The 16,195-nt window shown below is 43.9% G+C and overlaps 1 protein-coding gene across 1 annotated transcript in view; it reads right to left on the bottom strand.

Annotated features, from left to right (window-relative positions):
* Positions 1 to 15,707, bottom strand: part of frmd4a (FERM domain containing 4A) — a 72,416-nt gene extending 56,709 nt beyond the window's left edge. The window contains exon 1 of the mRNA XM_029522568.1: positions 15,689 to 15,707. Within this exon, the coding sequence (XP_029378428.1) occupies positions 15,689 to 15,700 (12 nt within the window). The 5' untranslated portion in view covers positions 15,701 to 15,707. The remainder of the gene's footprint in view (positions 1 to 15,688) is intronic.
* Positions 15,708 to 16,195: the final 488 nt, after the last annotated feature.

Here is a 16,195-nt window from a genome sequence, read left to right on the forward strand (position 1 = left end):
AATAGCTATGCAGCCTTTGAATATAGCTGCGCACTCAGCTGCTGTTCCTGGCCAATGAGCGGCATCGTTAGAACAGCAGAGCACCGCCATTATTACAATATTCCTCTAATGAGCCCAGTCTCTGTGTTCAACTAATTGACACTTAGAGAAACACTCACATCTGTGCTAACACCCTGTTACGCTCACAGAACACACCCTAAACAGGAGTTCAAAGGAACACGCATAGTGTTACTGTTTGTTTTTGGCTTTGGTAGAAACTGACAAAATATTTTCAGTAGTAACATTCCAGGTTCATGACACACGTCTGCTGCTGGTAGGCCTTCCCGAGAAAATATTTAATTCACCCTTTATTTCACCATTTATTTGATGGTTCACTTAAATAGACTTGTTATTTGCTTGTCTGTATGTCTAAACAATGGTGTGTGTGTGTGTGTGTATGTGTGTGTGTGTGTGTGTGTGTGTGTGTGTGTGTGTGTGTGTGTGTGTGTATGTGTGTGTGTGTGTGTGTGTGTGTGTGTGTACCCGGAAGTGCCTTAATCATGCTCAGTCAGCAACCAAGCAGGAAAGGATGCAGGCAATTTAAATATTTCTCATTTACGTATGCAAAGTGGCCAGACAACCATCTGTTTTCCAGCCTCTTCCAGCAATAAGAGAAATGACAGATAGATGAATAAATAAATAATTAAACAAATAAACACACTAATTAGGATGCTGAGTGGAAATGTAGAGGAAGGAACCTTTTTTTTGACTTTCATTTTTCCAGCTCACATGCAATGCACGAACAATCCAAATCCTGTTGTGGCCATAAACACAAATGTTTATTGCCTCAGCGATAAATCATCAATTGGCTATAAGAAAACGGCCAAATCTCCCAAATAGGTTGATTGATTCAGGCATCAAAGTATGCAATCCCTGCATATATCAGTGTCACTGATGCCCAACTGCAGCTGCAATGAGTGCTGATAGTGTGAACTGGAAGCAGACTGTATCTCAGGAAAGGATAGATTACTGCCCCCCCCCCCCAACAGATGCCTGTGCCTGTAAACAATGTTAAAAGGAAACAGCAGCTTAACAACCAAACTCATTACAGCAGCCGGCGGATGAAAGCAACCGGGAATTCTGATGTTGTATTTACATTGTGTGTGTGTTTGAATGGAAGTAGACAGCGCACGCCTGCACATGACTATATTTTTGTATCTAAGTGTGTGTGTGGAACAGTTTTTCATTTCCACAGTCTGAATGCTTTGTAAGCCACAGGGGCTTGGGCAATCTACCTCTAACCAAGCATCACGGACAACAGAAACCTGACTATCATATTAAACTTTCTGCCTCATTCCTCACTCAACCCCTCATTTCCTCATTGTAAATCCTCACTTCCTTTACTTAAGAGATTTTATTCATTCCTAATCAAAAGATTTGTGCCTATCCACAGATATATATGATGCTGCAGTCACAGAAAGCACAGTAAAGTCAGTAAGCCCAGTATCAAGATTTGGACTTGGCTGGATAAAAGCTAATCACACACTGTGTTAACATTGCTAAAGTTGTTAGTCAGTGGGTGAACCGTGTGTTGAGTCATAGGCCATGAAATCCAGGTGAGATTGGTTGTTGGTCAGTTCATTTCTTAAATCTCTCACTCTCTACACAGAGTTTGATATTTAATCAGGATGTTTTTTTTTTTTTTCCACAACCAATTACTGAGAGAGCATCTGGAAAAAAGCATGAACATATGCTGGCCTCTGGTCTCCAACAGGAATTATTCAAGAGGTCAAAACAGAAAGAAGAATGGCGACAAAAGGCAAAAGTGGGAGATAAGAGAAATACTGTGGTTAAAAATAAAAATAAAGAAAAGAAAGACGGTACAAACTTACAAAAACATCCATAAGCATGTGTTCCAGGGTCACCTCTAAGTCCTCAAGTCGAGCAGCAAGAGTCATTGTTCAGCTGATCCAAAACACAAAGCAACCGATTAAAAATTCAGAGATTGGTTTTTGGACAAAAGTCTTAATCTCTGGTTAAACTCTGGTTTTCTCTATTTCTCTTCCTCTTTCTTATTGGATCTTATGAGATATTTAAAGATGGCTTGATGAAAGACATTAATCCATGTCATGTTTCCAAATAACCATGACAGCTTCGAGCAGTCCAGCCTAATTCGTCCACATTCTCCTCTCCTTTCACTGGCCATCTACGATGGCTTCCCAAACATCCTTTAGCGTTGAATGGTTAAATAAACACTCTTTTGCTGCAGAACTTGGCTCCAAAAACTGCCTGGATTAGGATCAGCGCTCCAGCTATTTCCAAAAAGGATGGAGGGGTCTCCTAAAAGTGCACTCACGGACTCCCCGAAGCAACCTATGGTATCTGATAAGGCTTTGTGACAGACTAGAGTCCTGGAGTCCCCTGTTTCGGATCTGATTTATGATCCATGTAGGAGATGACGGCACTGACAACTCCCTGGCAGTGGGTGGGTCTCACGGTTCGTGTTAGGATGAGCAGAAGAGGAGAGGAGGCGGCTTGATGGGAAGTCATGTGTCTGTTTCTTTTTTTTCTTTCTTTCTTTCTTTCTAATATCTTTCTATCTCAAATTCTCAAAGTTGTTTGAACAGGATATCTCCTCCCTCTTTCCCCCTGCTTTTTCCCTCATTTTCATCCATGGCCTTTCAGGTCTCCGTCCACAGTGGACGTCTTTGTGTGGAGAGAGAGCCTGGGGCAGCTGATGCTCAATTCTGGGTGCTCTTGGCTGGGGTCATCCTCTCTCACACTGGGCCTCTCATCAATGGGCTATTGTAGGGGCCTCATTAAGGGCCGGCCTTGGATGCTGAGGCTCCCAGAGACACACAGAAATCAGCAGCGATGTGGCCTGAATCTATGACTAAAAGCTTATGTAACAGTAATAGGGAGGGGCATTGGGGCACTGCAGAGGACAGACACGTGGGGCAAAGGGCTGATTGGAGTAGGGCTGAGGGGGATGGGAAGGGGGTTAAGGCTGTATGGCACGGAGGGATGGTGACTCAGTGAGGGAAGAAGGAGAGCAGAAGAAAAGAGGGGAAACTGGGGAATGAAGGATCTTGGTCAGACAAAAGGAGCGGGTTGTTTTTGGCTTTATTGGCATGTACCGCTGCCCCTCTTCCAAAACACCCAGACCTACAGAGGACAAGACACAGATATTGAGTCAGACAGAGGGAAGGTGGATGGGGGGGTCTGTGAGGAAGTGAGTTTAAATGGATCTGAGCCACCAAACAGGATATGACTATATGTTGTAGCGTGTCAGGAAGGAGAGTGTGTGTGACACACTGTAAATAAAGATGGACGCAGCCAGTAACAGCTAAGTTTAATGAAGTGTTAATGAGTGCAGTTACCAAAGGGGCAATTATGCAGATCTAAATATGTTTGTACCAAGCGACATATACACTTTTAGGAGACAGAATATTATGGTGTATGCAGCGTTCAGTAAAAACTCAGTAACTGATCCACTGATTGATTTAGTCAAAGGTTTGTGACAGAAGAATAGACAGATCATTCTTTCACTTCAAACCAAAATCTCAATTACATTTTCACCGTAAAGCTTGACTATCCTCTCTCTCTCCCTCCCCTTGCTTCATTTGTCTCAGAGACATCCCTCTCAGTTTTATGTCTCTCCCCTGTCCTCCTCCTTCCCTTTTACTGGACCACACACACCCAGAGTGCCAACGACCTTTGCCCTTTTTCACCTCTCTTGTGTGCAAAGTCGCCAAGAACAGCCAGTCATCCATTCTTGAATCAACTCTGTAGTGAGGATCAGTAAGGTGTGACCAAATCTATTTCACAGCCACAATTCTGTGCACAGACAGACACATATACACTCACACTTACCTCCAAACACACCATAATACACACCATTTGGTGTAAAAAACAGATTGCCCTGATCCATCAGTTGTTTTTTGCCCTCAGGAGATTTTCCTGTCTTCTTCAAGTCACTTCTAGTGGAGCACATATAAAACACCCCACCATAATAAGACAGAAATATCCATCTAATTCTCATCTGCATGCCGCTCATGCATTATAAATGCCCTCTAGTATCGTGAAGATGGACAGTATATGGCCACTAAGACTTGTGAAGCAGTTGCCTTGCGGAGTGTGAATGCAGTAAGGAGGGATGAGATCGGCAGGTAGCCTATCTAGACCAGCATTCGTCATTAGTGAGGAGCTTAACCCCCAACAGAGGGGCAACACAGTACAGCATGTCCCTGTGTGACTCCTCCTGGCACGGCTGGGGTTAAAACCCAGATTTCTGTGTGTAATCAAGGGGGTGTGTGCGATGCTGTGAGAAGGTAGTGGAATAAATTGTTACCAGTTGGTTTCAACATCCATCTGAGAGCTAAACTGGTATCACCTCATCTTTATATACATACATACACTGGGACTAAGAACACATTATGCTCCATCAAGCCGCATTCATATGTATTAAAATGTGTATTATTGTAAAAGAGGGAGTTTGAACTGCCAAGCTTCTCCTCTGCACATGATTTATTTAAATATAAAGGCTGAATTCCACACTCACACTGCCTCACGAACATTATCATGACAAATAAACATAACCATAATGTGGATTTATACATACATATAACAAAATAATGAAATTGTACAATTTAAAGAATGATTTATCCACATGATTTGCATTAAAGCTAGCTAAAACTCTACTTCACCACATGCTGTACCTTGAAATGAAACAGGCTGAAGCAGTCTGACGTGTATTTCCATCGTTCTCCACAACCGTTCTCCACTTCCACATAGAAGTTGTCTGTGCCGACAGTCCAGTAAGCTGCGAGAACACCGCAGTGGTGGCAGCTACAGCATTTCAGACTGGACATCGGAAAAGTCATCCCCACGAGCCTCTGTGATTCTGATTTATAATGACAAACTGTGCGGATAGTTTTGCTCTTTCTATCTAATTTCGAAGAAGCGAACAGACCATGTGTCTGCTTGAGTCTGATTGATTGGATGTCCACCTGACATGGAAAATAGGGATATGTGCTAATTAAACTGTGCAGTCGTCCAAATGGTTTGAGGTCTGACATGTTGTTAAAGCCTCTTAAGCACCTGTTTGTAGCTAACTGTCTAAGGAGTTTACCGCCAGTCTTGGACTAGTAGGTGTTAACGTATACAACACAGCCTACCTCATCTGCTCATGTCTGGTGGATGACATCAATTCTTTTTATTTTCTCTGCTGTCCCTTTGTTTTCAGCCAGAGTGGTGGGCATAGAAAAACACAACAGTGTCATAAACACACATCTACTCCCATTTTGTTCACCATCTTTAATAATCTTTTTGGCTGCCTGTGATGAAGGACAGCAGAGTGCAGATGAAAAGGAATCTGCTAAGTCATTCGCTGCAGCGCTGTTAGTTATTGAAATTCTGCTGTGTCACTCTGCACCCCAAATCTGTCATTGCACATTACAGTGAATGGACGTTACCTATTTTTGTGACTCTCTGGATGCTTGTGTGTGTGTATGTGGTTTCTAGGAAAGCCTTTGAGAGGAGAGGCAGGTGCTCTCCACTTTCCCTTCATCCTGCAGTGGAAGTGACCCTGAATTTTACTGTTACTGTTACTGTTTACTGTTAAATGACGAATATGCAGGGGATTGAAAGCGCATTCATAAAACACAGTCCACCTTTTCTAACTTGGTTGGAAGCTTTACGTCTGCCTTCTCTGTCCTACATATGAGCCTTTCACAACACTTTGAGTGTGTGTCAGAGAGGCACAGAGCAGACAGAATGCGACGGAGGCATATTTTCGAGGCTGGTTGTATGAAGGCGCTGGATTGAGTCACACTCCAGCATTTTCTGCCCTAGTAAACTTAGCCCACTTTACCCAGTGCTGGAGAGGCTTCCCAGCCTCCTGCCATGGGCAGAAATAGACACAGGAAGATGCATGCGTACCCAGCAACAGCACTAAGTGGGTAAGAAAACATTATTTCCCCAACACTGATTTTACAATTAACACTCTAGTAAGCACTCATGACTGTCTGCATGCAATTCATTACAATTGTGCAGTCTTGCAGGCAAACAGCACACCTAAATGAACTTTGGTTCGAGACAGAGCACGCGAGTCCTGAGACCCCAAGTCCACATACAATTAGGAATCTAATTTGTAGCAATGTGAGCATTAAATATTTGATGATAGCGATACATTTTTAATCCCAACATCCAGATCATGCGGGGAAATGGGTTATACATGATCGTACTCCCAGGGGGACACACGGGGATACTGGGAAAAGAGGGAAACATTGGTTAACATACTTACATGTGCTTTTGTATGTTTGTGCATGCCTATGTGTATAGAAATTTCAGCAGTATCTACGAGACCATCTCTTCTATGTGATAACTGTCCTTAATGATTCATTTGTTAATGCATCTTTTTTGCTTGATAATTTTTCATAACTTTTTGAGAAAATACTCAAGTTGAATTTTGATTCGACTACAAAAGCTTGTCAGTTTCTGTTGTGACTGAAATTTACAACTGAAAACTTGCAAACGAATGTAAATACTCCTGTATTCCACTCATAGTCAGACCGTCAGGCCCATTCATCAACAGCTGCAAGTAACCATCGTTAACCTTTCAGCCTGTCATATCTAAATGGCTCCTTTTTTTCCCACAGACAGTGAATCATCTGTGATCTGTCATCAACAAATCTGAGGAATGCAAGCCCCAAAATAACAATTTAAGTACCCAACAAAATATAGAGAGGATATACACACACACGCACACGCACTCTTGTTCATCTAATGAGCTAACATGACCTACTCATGCTTTAATCCGCAGCACACTTGCATGCTTTCTCCCAGGAGAGTAGTAACCCAAGCCAGACGGTGCAAGCTCCACCCCTTCCTGCAGGCATGAGGCTCAGATGCTTGTTACTGTACAGATGGGCCCCACACCTATGACAGGTGCACTGGCTCCTCCACCACCTCACAAACTCAGTGGCTAATGCTGGCCAAACGACTTGGCAGTCTCTGTTATTACACAGAGGAGGAGGAGAGCCCTGAGGGCTCAGGGTGAGAAAGAGGGAATTTGAGGAGATGGTCTCCACCTCCTGACATTAAACCAGACCCTCTTTTGTTTCATGGCAAAGGCAAAATGTAAAATCACTGTCCTGCATTTTGTGGATTTATTGACTTATTTATGGCTTTATTGCTTTTTTGTATGAATATCTGTATTTGTATATTCTTCTCTGCCCAGGTCTCAAATTGATGGGATTAAAGAAGGAACCCAGAGAGGCCTTGGACTGCCAGACTAGACTGACCCCCCTGGGGCTACGACCTCCTCTGGGGTCCCCTGTCAGATAGACCAGCACACCTCCCTCTTTTCCCCTGCCTTTGTCCTCGCTGCTCCTCCTCGGCTGCACCGCAGTCAGGAAAAGATGTGACGTGACAGCTGGGGTTTGATCAGTCCCAGCTTTCACTCCAAGCCAAGGTCCTGTCTCCTGGTATTTACCATTTATTTACATTCAGTTCCTGTTATCACCACGATAACGGAGGGACTGCTAAAGCCACAAGAGAGAGGCCAAAAAGAGCAGACACAGGAAAAATTGAAGTGTGGGGTTACATGGGATGGTGACTGACAAAACTCATAATTATTAATCAAGTGGAGCCTTTGACATATGCTTCCTTCCTTTAATGTCTTTGTCCCTCTGCTGTTCTTCTCTCTCTCTCTCTCTCTCTCCCCATCTCACATAATTTTCCTGCTTTTTGTCTCTTTCTCAGACAGCAGGCAGAGCAGGAAGAAGGTCATTAATAATACATACAACACTTCCCTGGTCACAACACACACACTCCTCTCTTTCCTGCTTCTCCACCTGGTCCCCTCCACAGGCCTGTGTATCTCTGGGAAACTGGTGACAGATGAGGGGAATTGTGGAGTTGTCCAATAAAAACTGATGTTTATTGGGGCCAAACGACTGTCGCTCTCACACAGCAACAGAGCAGCAGACACCTGCTCATTAGAGCTGAAGGCCTCCACTTATTGGCTCCATACATCAGGCAGGACGCAGCATGGAGGAGGCTGGTTGCGTCGAACAGCTGAGAATCTTGATGATTTTTTTGCTCTGGCTGTGTCCTGTGCTAAGAGGTTTTTCTCTCCTACAACTCAGTGGAGGAGCCATAGGAAGAGGCACAGACACCAGAGGACTTGTTCCTCTCCCATCAATGAAACAGAGATAGCAATAGAGGTAATGATTTTGTAAAGAAGGTGAGGGAACATCATCAAACAGTGCTCTCTGGTGGTCAGAGTGTGAAATACAGCTCGCTGGTGAGCGCTTCTGGGGCAGAGCTCCAAGAGATGGATGAAATAACAGAAACGTCTTCTGAAAGGACAAGGACATCAAGGACATCGGGAGACACAGACAATGTAATAAGCCCTGAGCTTCAAGAAGACAATTAAACTTGACAAACAGGTTTCCGCAAAAGAGAGCATAAAGTTCCCACCACAGAGGTGGAATGAGGCCTCTGGGAATCAACACACACTCTTTGTCACCAGACATGGCATTATAATTTACAAAGGTGGTATTTGCGCAACACTCCTGTTTTGAGACTAGTATAAATAATAATTACCTAAATCTGACTGCACCCACTTCAGGACAGCATTCCACATATAACTGATAGTTTACTGCATGAAAGTGGCTGGCCTTCGATATGTCACTGCATATCTTAGCTCTCTTCCTTAGTTTTGAGGAATTCCTGTCCAAGTGTCAACACTGTCCTGCATGTCGTTGTGAAAGTTGTTCACTTTCAAACAACGTGACCATGGTGTTAACCGAATTAGAAAGAGTTCACTTATAAATTTGCAGCTACATTAAAAATCTACTATATCATAGAACTCGCAAAGGGTGCATGCACAGACAGAGTGCATGGCAAATAACAGCTGTTGCCGAAAAGTTTGACGAATCCGCATACAAACACCTCTAGACATTTATTAATGGCCTTAACTGCCGTGGCAGATGCTCACATCTGTTCAGAGAGAAACACTTGCAGATATATGCACACGCACAAACACACACAGGGGTGAAAATAAATCTGACACACGTCACATTTAATTGTTCTAACAAGCAGTAATGAGAACAGTGAGGGTCAGTGAGGCACTTAGGATGATGTAAGTATTCCTCGGAGGATGGATCAGCATCAATCTGGCAGCCCTGATTTCATATTTGGGTTTAATTCAGCGTAATGGCAGCTGTACACACATGGGAGAAGGGTGATAATAGAATACATGGCAACCACTGCACAGTGTTGCAGTGATGATGAGAAAGGTGAAAACTGATAAAAGGGGTCAAATAAAACACACAATACGACCCACACTTTTATAGTACGGCAAGAAAAGGAGTAATCTTGCAATCAATATTAGAATTCTGACTCTTTACACCAATTGAAATACAAAATATTTGAAGAAATGCCCTTGCGTACGTGTGAAGAGACATATGGGAAGGAAGCCCCTGATGTGGGCATTTTATACAGAAATATTTATTACGAGCATGTTCATCACAGCTGCTCTGCCCCCCGAGAAGCCCAAATAAGATCACTAAAGCTGGAAAAGATTGGTAAACTTTCAGTGGTGTCATGGACTACTGCTTCAGAAAATCAAGTGCAACTCAAAAGATTTCCCTCCCCCCTCCAGGTCCAATTTGCCACTCTGAACAGATTTATTCCTCTTCCTTCCTGGAGCCTTCCCATTCAACATCTCATTCTCTCTCTCTCCTTTTCCGGTCTATCCTTCCATCCATCCATTCAGGCTGGCTGACCAACATCAATATGACCGTCTCAGGCTGCATAAGGTCCCATACATCTGGAGATGAGTGTGTACATCTAGTGGAGCATGCAAATTGAAGATCGGGCCTTCTTGTGTCTGAACGTATGGCCATTGTGTGTATGGATGTGAAGCTGTTCAGTGTCTCCTTGTGCAGTCATGTAAATTGTGAATTAAGGCACTAGAGCATAAAATTAGCAAATGTGAAATTAGTGTAGCTATTTGCACTGAAACTCTTTCAAAGAGAAAGATGAGAAAAAAACTGTAGGATATTTACAAAATGCCCTATCACAAGATGTTCCATTGTTACTGCTTTATGTTTTAATATCCTGGAGAGAGTGCCTGTTCCTGACTCAGCTCCCTCTATTGCCCCCGGGAGGGACCAGGTCTTTGATGCACACGGTGTTGGAAGGTTCATCTTCACCAGGAGCTCCATGTGATTGGGACTAGGCCAACCAGTAGCAGCCAACATCATAAGAAAAAGATGTGATCTACCGGAGCACTTGAGCCAGAAACCAGATACAACACCGCCAGGGACTGCACTGCCAGTATAGAGCCATTGTTTCAGAGTGCATGTGTAAAATGTGACAACTTTAATACTGCAGTATGTAATAGATGACGATGATGATGCTTTATGGTGCACTCAAAAGTGGGTTCCACAATGCCCATCCCATGTTTCCCCCTTTTTTCTCTACGATTTCACACAGCTCTCTCTCTCTTTCTCCTTCTTGCTCTCCCTCTCCCATCAGGACATTACTGACACCAATCCAGGTCTTGGTCAGTCAATCAAATGTAGCTGGTCTTCCGACGAACTGCTTCAATCCTCTTTTCATATGAAGAGGTCACAGTGCAGAGTCTGGGGAAGGATGTGCTGAGATGAGCCAGAATGGCTTAAAAGAAAAAGAAAAAAAAAAGGGCTAAAACTGGTGAGTCCCCTGAGGTGCTGAGGTGAAAATAACAGAATAAAGAAAGGCTGAAAAACTATTTAGCTGCATGTGACTGAGGGAAACTACAGAATGAGAAAACTTTAGCTCCTGTGGGAGTGTGTGCAGGTGTATTTGTAAAATTGTCTACACTTTGTAGATCTACTGATAGGTTGATGGATGGTAAATGTACAGCGCAGGTTCAACCTTTGCAGCAGGGGTGGCACAACTAATCCTCTGCTCGTCCATCAAAAGGTGTCTGCAAAGGTGCGTGCATGTGTGTATTCTTTCAGTTACATTTCAGTATAGAGAAGTCTAATTGCCACTTTGAATCTCCAAAGGCTATAAGAAGTGCAGGGGAAAATCTCCTGGGATAATCTATTCTATGCAATTACACAGATAGTCAATAGGCATAATCCAGCTGCTGGAGGCTCTTTAAACTGCACGGTTGTAGCGCTGACACATAAACACAAATGCATTCATTAAACTGTGGTGGTCTCTATTAAGATACTTGTGTTCCGGTGGGTCCTCTGCCTCTCTTGGAGACCTCCCATCTTTCAATCGCTGAAATCTGTCTGAAATCATTTAGAAAAAATGCCTGTGCTCTGATGGCAGCCAATGGAGTGGAAAATGTGCACCCTGTGTTTCCATGACAACACATAACATTAAGTGCATCGGTGGTTTGCTTCTCTTGTTGCTCAGTTGTGGTCTGATTGATCTCATCGTTTGGGCCTCTTCAAGAGGACAAGACACATTTGACGTGCTTGACACAGCAGGCACACACAGGCACACACACACACACACACAGATGATGTATAGGCAAGAAGCAGAGTCAGACCTTCAAATGGGGAAGGGACAAAAAGCTTCAAGCAGGGAACTGTGGGAGTATCGCTCTCTCTCCACGTGGCATCCCAATGATGTCATCTTTCTTATTACAGGTAGACTTTATTCTGATCAATCAAGAGCTCAGGAACTAATATAAGGAGCAGCAGATAATTTTTAAAATTTGGATCACTGAGGCCTTTCTATATTCAATTAAATCACAGTAATTGTGACTCCATTTGCAACAAAAGATCACTTGTCCCTGACCTTGACAGTGCACTTATTAGCCTAAAATGACAGCTGTGAGATGAGGCTCCACATCCAATCAGGGTGTGTGCTTGTGTCTGTGCATGTGTGTTTGGTAGGATGTGCCCCATGTGGTTCCAGTCTCTAGACCCCCCCGTTGCTGCTGCTTACTTTGGCCTTTAAATGTTGCCAGCCAACCTGCTGTGCATTGAATTTGTGTGTGGGTGTGTGTGTGTTTGTTTCAGTCTATGAGTGCGTTGCCAAAGGCAGTTCCACCTTTTGCTGCAAATCCACCCCCAGCCTTGCCTTTCTCTCCTAATTATTTTCATCCAAGCAGTGAGGCGGTCTGCGTCAGGGATGTGGGTCTGGTCACTTCCCTCTTGGCTGCTTTGCCCTCTCCTCCATGCCACACTGACCTTAACCATCCTGACAGCAGTCTGCCCGCTAATGAACCTGGTGGATGGATGTATGGTGAGGGAAGAGAACGAGGAAAGGGGTGGGGATAGTGGGGCCAAACGAAACATGCGGTACCCAAAGCTAGTAAGGATATTTTAGGAGCTAGCGACAAGTCAAAATGCTGTGAAGTTTCCATGCATGTGATTGCTATCATAAACAAACATTACAAAAAATAAACTAATGTGACAACACACAATTGGCTACAGCTTAATGTAATAAATATGTGCATGTGGGACAGTGTCCATGTATGTCCAAGCCTTTGCCCATTTCTGTAATGGCTCCATCTGTCACAGGCAGCTGGACATAAGTACACACACACACTCTTGTGCGCACAAACATGACCCGAAGAGGAAAGAGCTTCGAGACAGTCAGCAACACTGTACTGAAAGAGGAAGTAAGCATGCAGATAAGCAACAAAGGTGAGGGAAGAAGAGCAGAGAGATCTCTGATTAGACTGATGGGCCATTGACAGGGTTAATCTCTTTATAACTACTCTCTATTGATCTGGGAACACACAAGAATTGACTGAAGCTGATACACATACACACACTAAATGATGTGTGTAGATGTCCCATACAACAACACACCTCCCAGTGTTGGGAATCTACCACTCCTTGTTCCACTGACCTACATGAACATATAACATACAACTGGGAACCATACGTGCCTTTCTGTTTGTACACTCCGTCTGGATCAGTCCTTTCCCTCTCCTGTTTATTAAAGAGAGACTATACAATAATGAGGAATACACTTAAGCAGATTTTATGGAGACAGAGTACAAATTGTCCATTATTCTCAGCTTCCCAGAGGATTTCTTTACTCAGTATATTCTTCTTGCGCTGTGTTTGTGTTGACCTGCTTTACTGCTGTATGTAACTACACAAAGGCAGCAAACACACAGAGCTTACTGATGCTCGTTTTATGCCATTTCAGTGCTTCAGTACCCATTACTGCCATCTTGAATAAGGAAACAGATAAGAAAAGTGATATGGCATGGGGGGGGGGGGGGGGGGCTAGAGTGAGGCAAAAGTAACCAACAGCTCTCTCTGCACATTTCCCTATTTTAGCATGCTTTTTAGAGGCTTTTGCTCTTCCATGTCTGTTACCTTGGGTTGAAGTCAGCTTTTGTGTAACCTTGAAGCATGATTTAGAGTTATGTTATCTTACAGATGAGGTTATTAATTTTTTTCTTAAAAAAAAAAAAACTAACTTTGTGTCTTCTGAAAAGTACTCATTTGATTTTATATGAACGAGGGAAAAAAAAAAAAACACCCATGATGCTGCCAGCACTTTTGTATGGATAAACTTTGATGTACTTTTTCTCAGATTTCCTTACTCTTGGCTCCTGGCTGTGAGTGCACAGGGCTGAACTCCAGGGGGAAAAAAGACCACAAAATGGTTTTTGCGCTTGTTTCCCTCCTTGTGTTTCTCATTTCTAATGCTGTTTACAAGCGAAATGAAAGAACAGACCCCAAAAAAAAAAAAAAAAATCACAAATGAAATGTTGCTGTTGTCATGATATTCCTCTCTTTGTCACTGGAGATGAAAAATAGTGCATTAAAGTAAGATTATGCTGTATAAACTTTGAGAGACTCCTGCCTTGGCCCTTCATGCAGTGATTCATTCACATAAATCTAGTGAAGTTACTTCGATGCCAAAACTGAGACACACAGATCGACTGCGGGGCATGTGAAGCTCAATGTGGCTGATGAAGATAAATGCTAAAGTCATTTAGTCACTGAAAATCATTCCCACAGCTCTTGGGCAAATCTGGCCAGGGTGGTAGACAGCACTGATATAGCAGGCTTGATACAGTGCCATATCTTTGAAGCCAAGTCTATCTCCAAACAGCCTCTTTGGATTAGATCATGGGCTGATCTGCAAATACCAATTATCAAGCTCGTGTGAACTGCCAAAGACACAGTGCGAGCCAGACATACGGACAGACAGACAGATGGGCAGGTGGGCAGACAAACGGGAGAGAGACGCGAGAAAGAGAGACACACAATCCTGGCTTCAAGGCAAAAGAAAGAGGTGCATGGCACATACAGAAGAAAAGAAAGAGCCCAAATCTACAGTGAAAGGAAGAGCAGGAGAAGAGCGGATTGCAGGTTTGAGGGAGGAGAGGTGAGCAGAGCAGTGTACTCATGTGTGACAGCACCATCAGGTCATCCTGGTGAATTAACCCTTTCAGCCCCCCCACAAATCGAGGCTCGTTGGTTGTCTCTTTGTAGTCGGGTTAGGGTTAGGGTTAGCCCTAACCCTAACCCTCAATGTTATTCCTGTAGCTGCACAACAAGCCATCAAGAATTCATTTTTGCTCATACAGTGCCTTTACCAGTAGCAGTAACACAAGGAGGGGGAAGAGAGGGATGTATAAAACGAGCCAGGTTACTAAATCATATCCCTCCTCTTGATGAGAACAGAAAAAAAACCTACTAAAACTAAAAACAATTTTACTTTGGGGTTCTAAGCTGAGATCCAAATTTGGGCTGCATTTCACAGACGATCTAGCATCGCAGTAATGAAATTGTAAATAAGAATGACAGAGTGACTCTTCGCTCCTTCCAAAAATGTAATCATGCCTTTAGAAATATGTAACACTATTATAAGTACTATATTTAGGTGCTCTCCTTGTCCAACTAAATCTACACATGAAGAGAGACACCACTCAGAACCCATTACTGTCCACGCAGATGTGCTGGATGTCACATAGGCTCACATAACATCACACATTCTGACAGCAATGCACATTAACCAACACCAGCGCACACACGCACACACAAAATTGTCGACTTTTATTAGCTTTACTGTGCTGTGTGCTGTACAGACAGAGGCCATCACTGTTTGACAGAAGCAGACCGCAGTGTACTTTGAGAAACCAACCTAAAAGCTCCACTCTCAAACAGACATGGGTGTATAACAGAAGATTGTGTGTGATGAGAACAATAATGAATTGGCACTTTTAGACATTCAGTGCACAAACTGAAGCCAGTTTCTTCCTCGCACCCTCTTTCTCTGCTCCTTTCTTCTCTATCCTAAATCAAAAGCCGAGTGGATTGTACTGAAAGGAGATAGGCACCACTCTGAAACACTGAGTCATTCTTGCAAAACAACCTCTTTGTGCAAGGGCAAATACACACGCACACACAAACAGAAACACTTTGCATGTATATTTTCACTACATTTTCTGTCTTTATCATACACATTTATCCACACTATAGGAGACCTCCTGCGTCTCCGACTCTCTCCCAGCATTCTGCCCATTGCCCCTAGCAACGTCAGCAGCTCGGAAACTTCCCAGCTCTAAGTGTAGTATCACCGTGGCGACTGCGGCACATACAGATTTGTTCCAGCAGTCCAGCTTGCAAGACAAGCTCATCTCCCAGTACGCCAGCATGCTGCTGAATTCCTGTGGAGAACACTGTAGTTAGGATGCTGTGCAATCCCCATGGTAACCTACCCGCGTCCTCATTGGAGAAAGTAGTCCCTCCATGACTGATTCGGTTGGTTTCGGTGGGCTTGGGTCCCCTCAGCTGTATCGGCGTTATCCCAGTCCACAAATAGATCCTGTTAGAAACGCTGTCTCATCCTCAGAGCAAACATCTCTACAACGCAGCTCCTTACCCACCCAGAGAGCCTGGCCAACTGACAGGCACAGAGCCTGTCCGCGTGCGTGTGTGCGTGTGCATCCGTGGCGCACACACACACACACAGTGGGAAGCAGGAGTGAGGGTAATGCCAAACTTCCAGTGCTTCTCCTCCTTCTGCTGACCTGTCAGATAGTGTGTGATCCTTCTCTACACAGCTCTGTGGTTTTAATGTGCAGTGTCCATGAAAGGTCTCTCCCTTGCTCCCTCTCTCTCCCTCCCTCCCTCCCTCCCTCCCTCTCTCTCTCTCTCTCTCTCTCTCACCCACCCTCCCCCTGTACCTCTCTCTCTCCTTGGCTTATCGTTCCGTCTCCCTTTCC

This window comes from Echeneis naucrates, chromosome 16 (genome assembly GCF_900963305.1).
Source record: "Echeneis naucrates chromosome 16, fEcheNa1.1, whole genome shotgun sequence".
Taxonomy (NCBI): Eukaryota; Metazoa; Chordata; class Actinopteri; order Carangiformes; family Echeneidae; genus Echeneis; species Echeneis naucrates.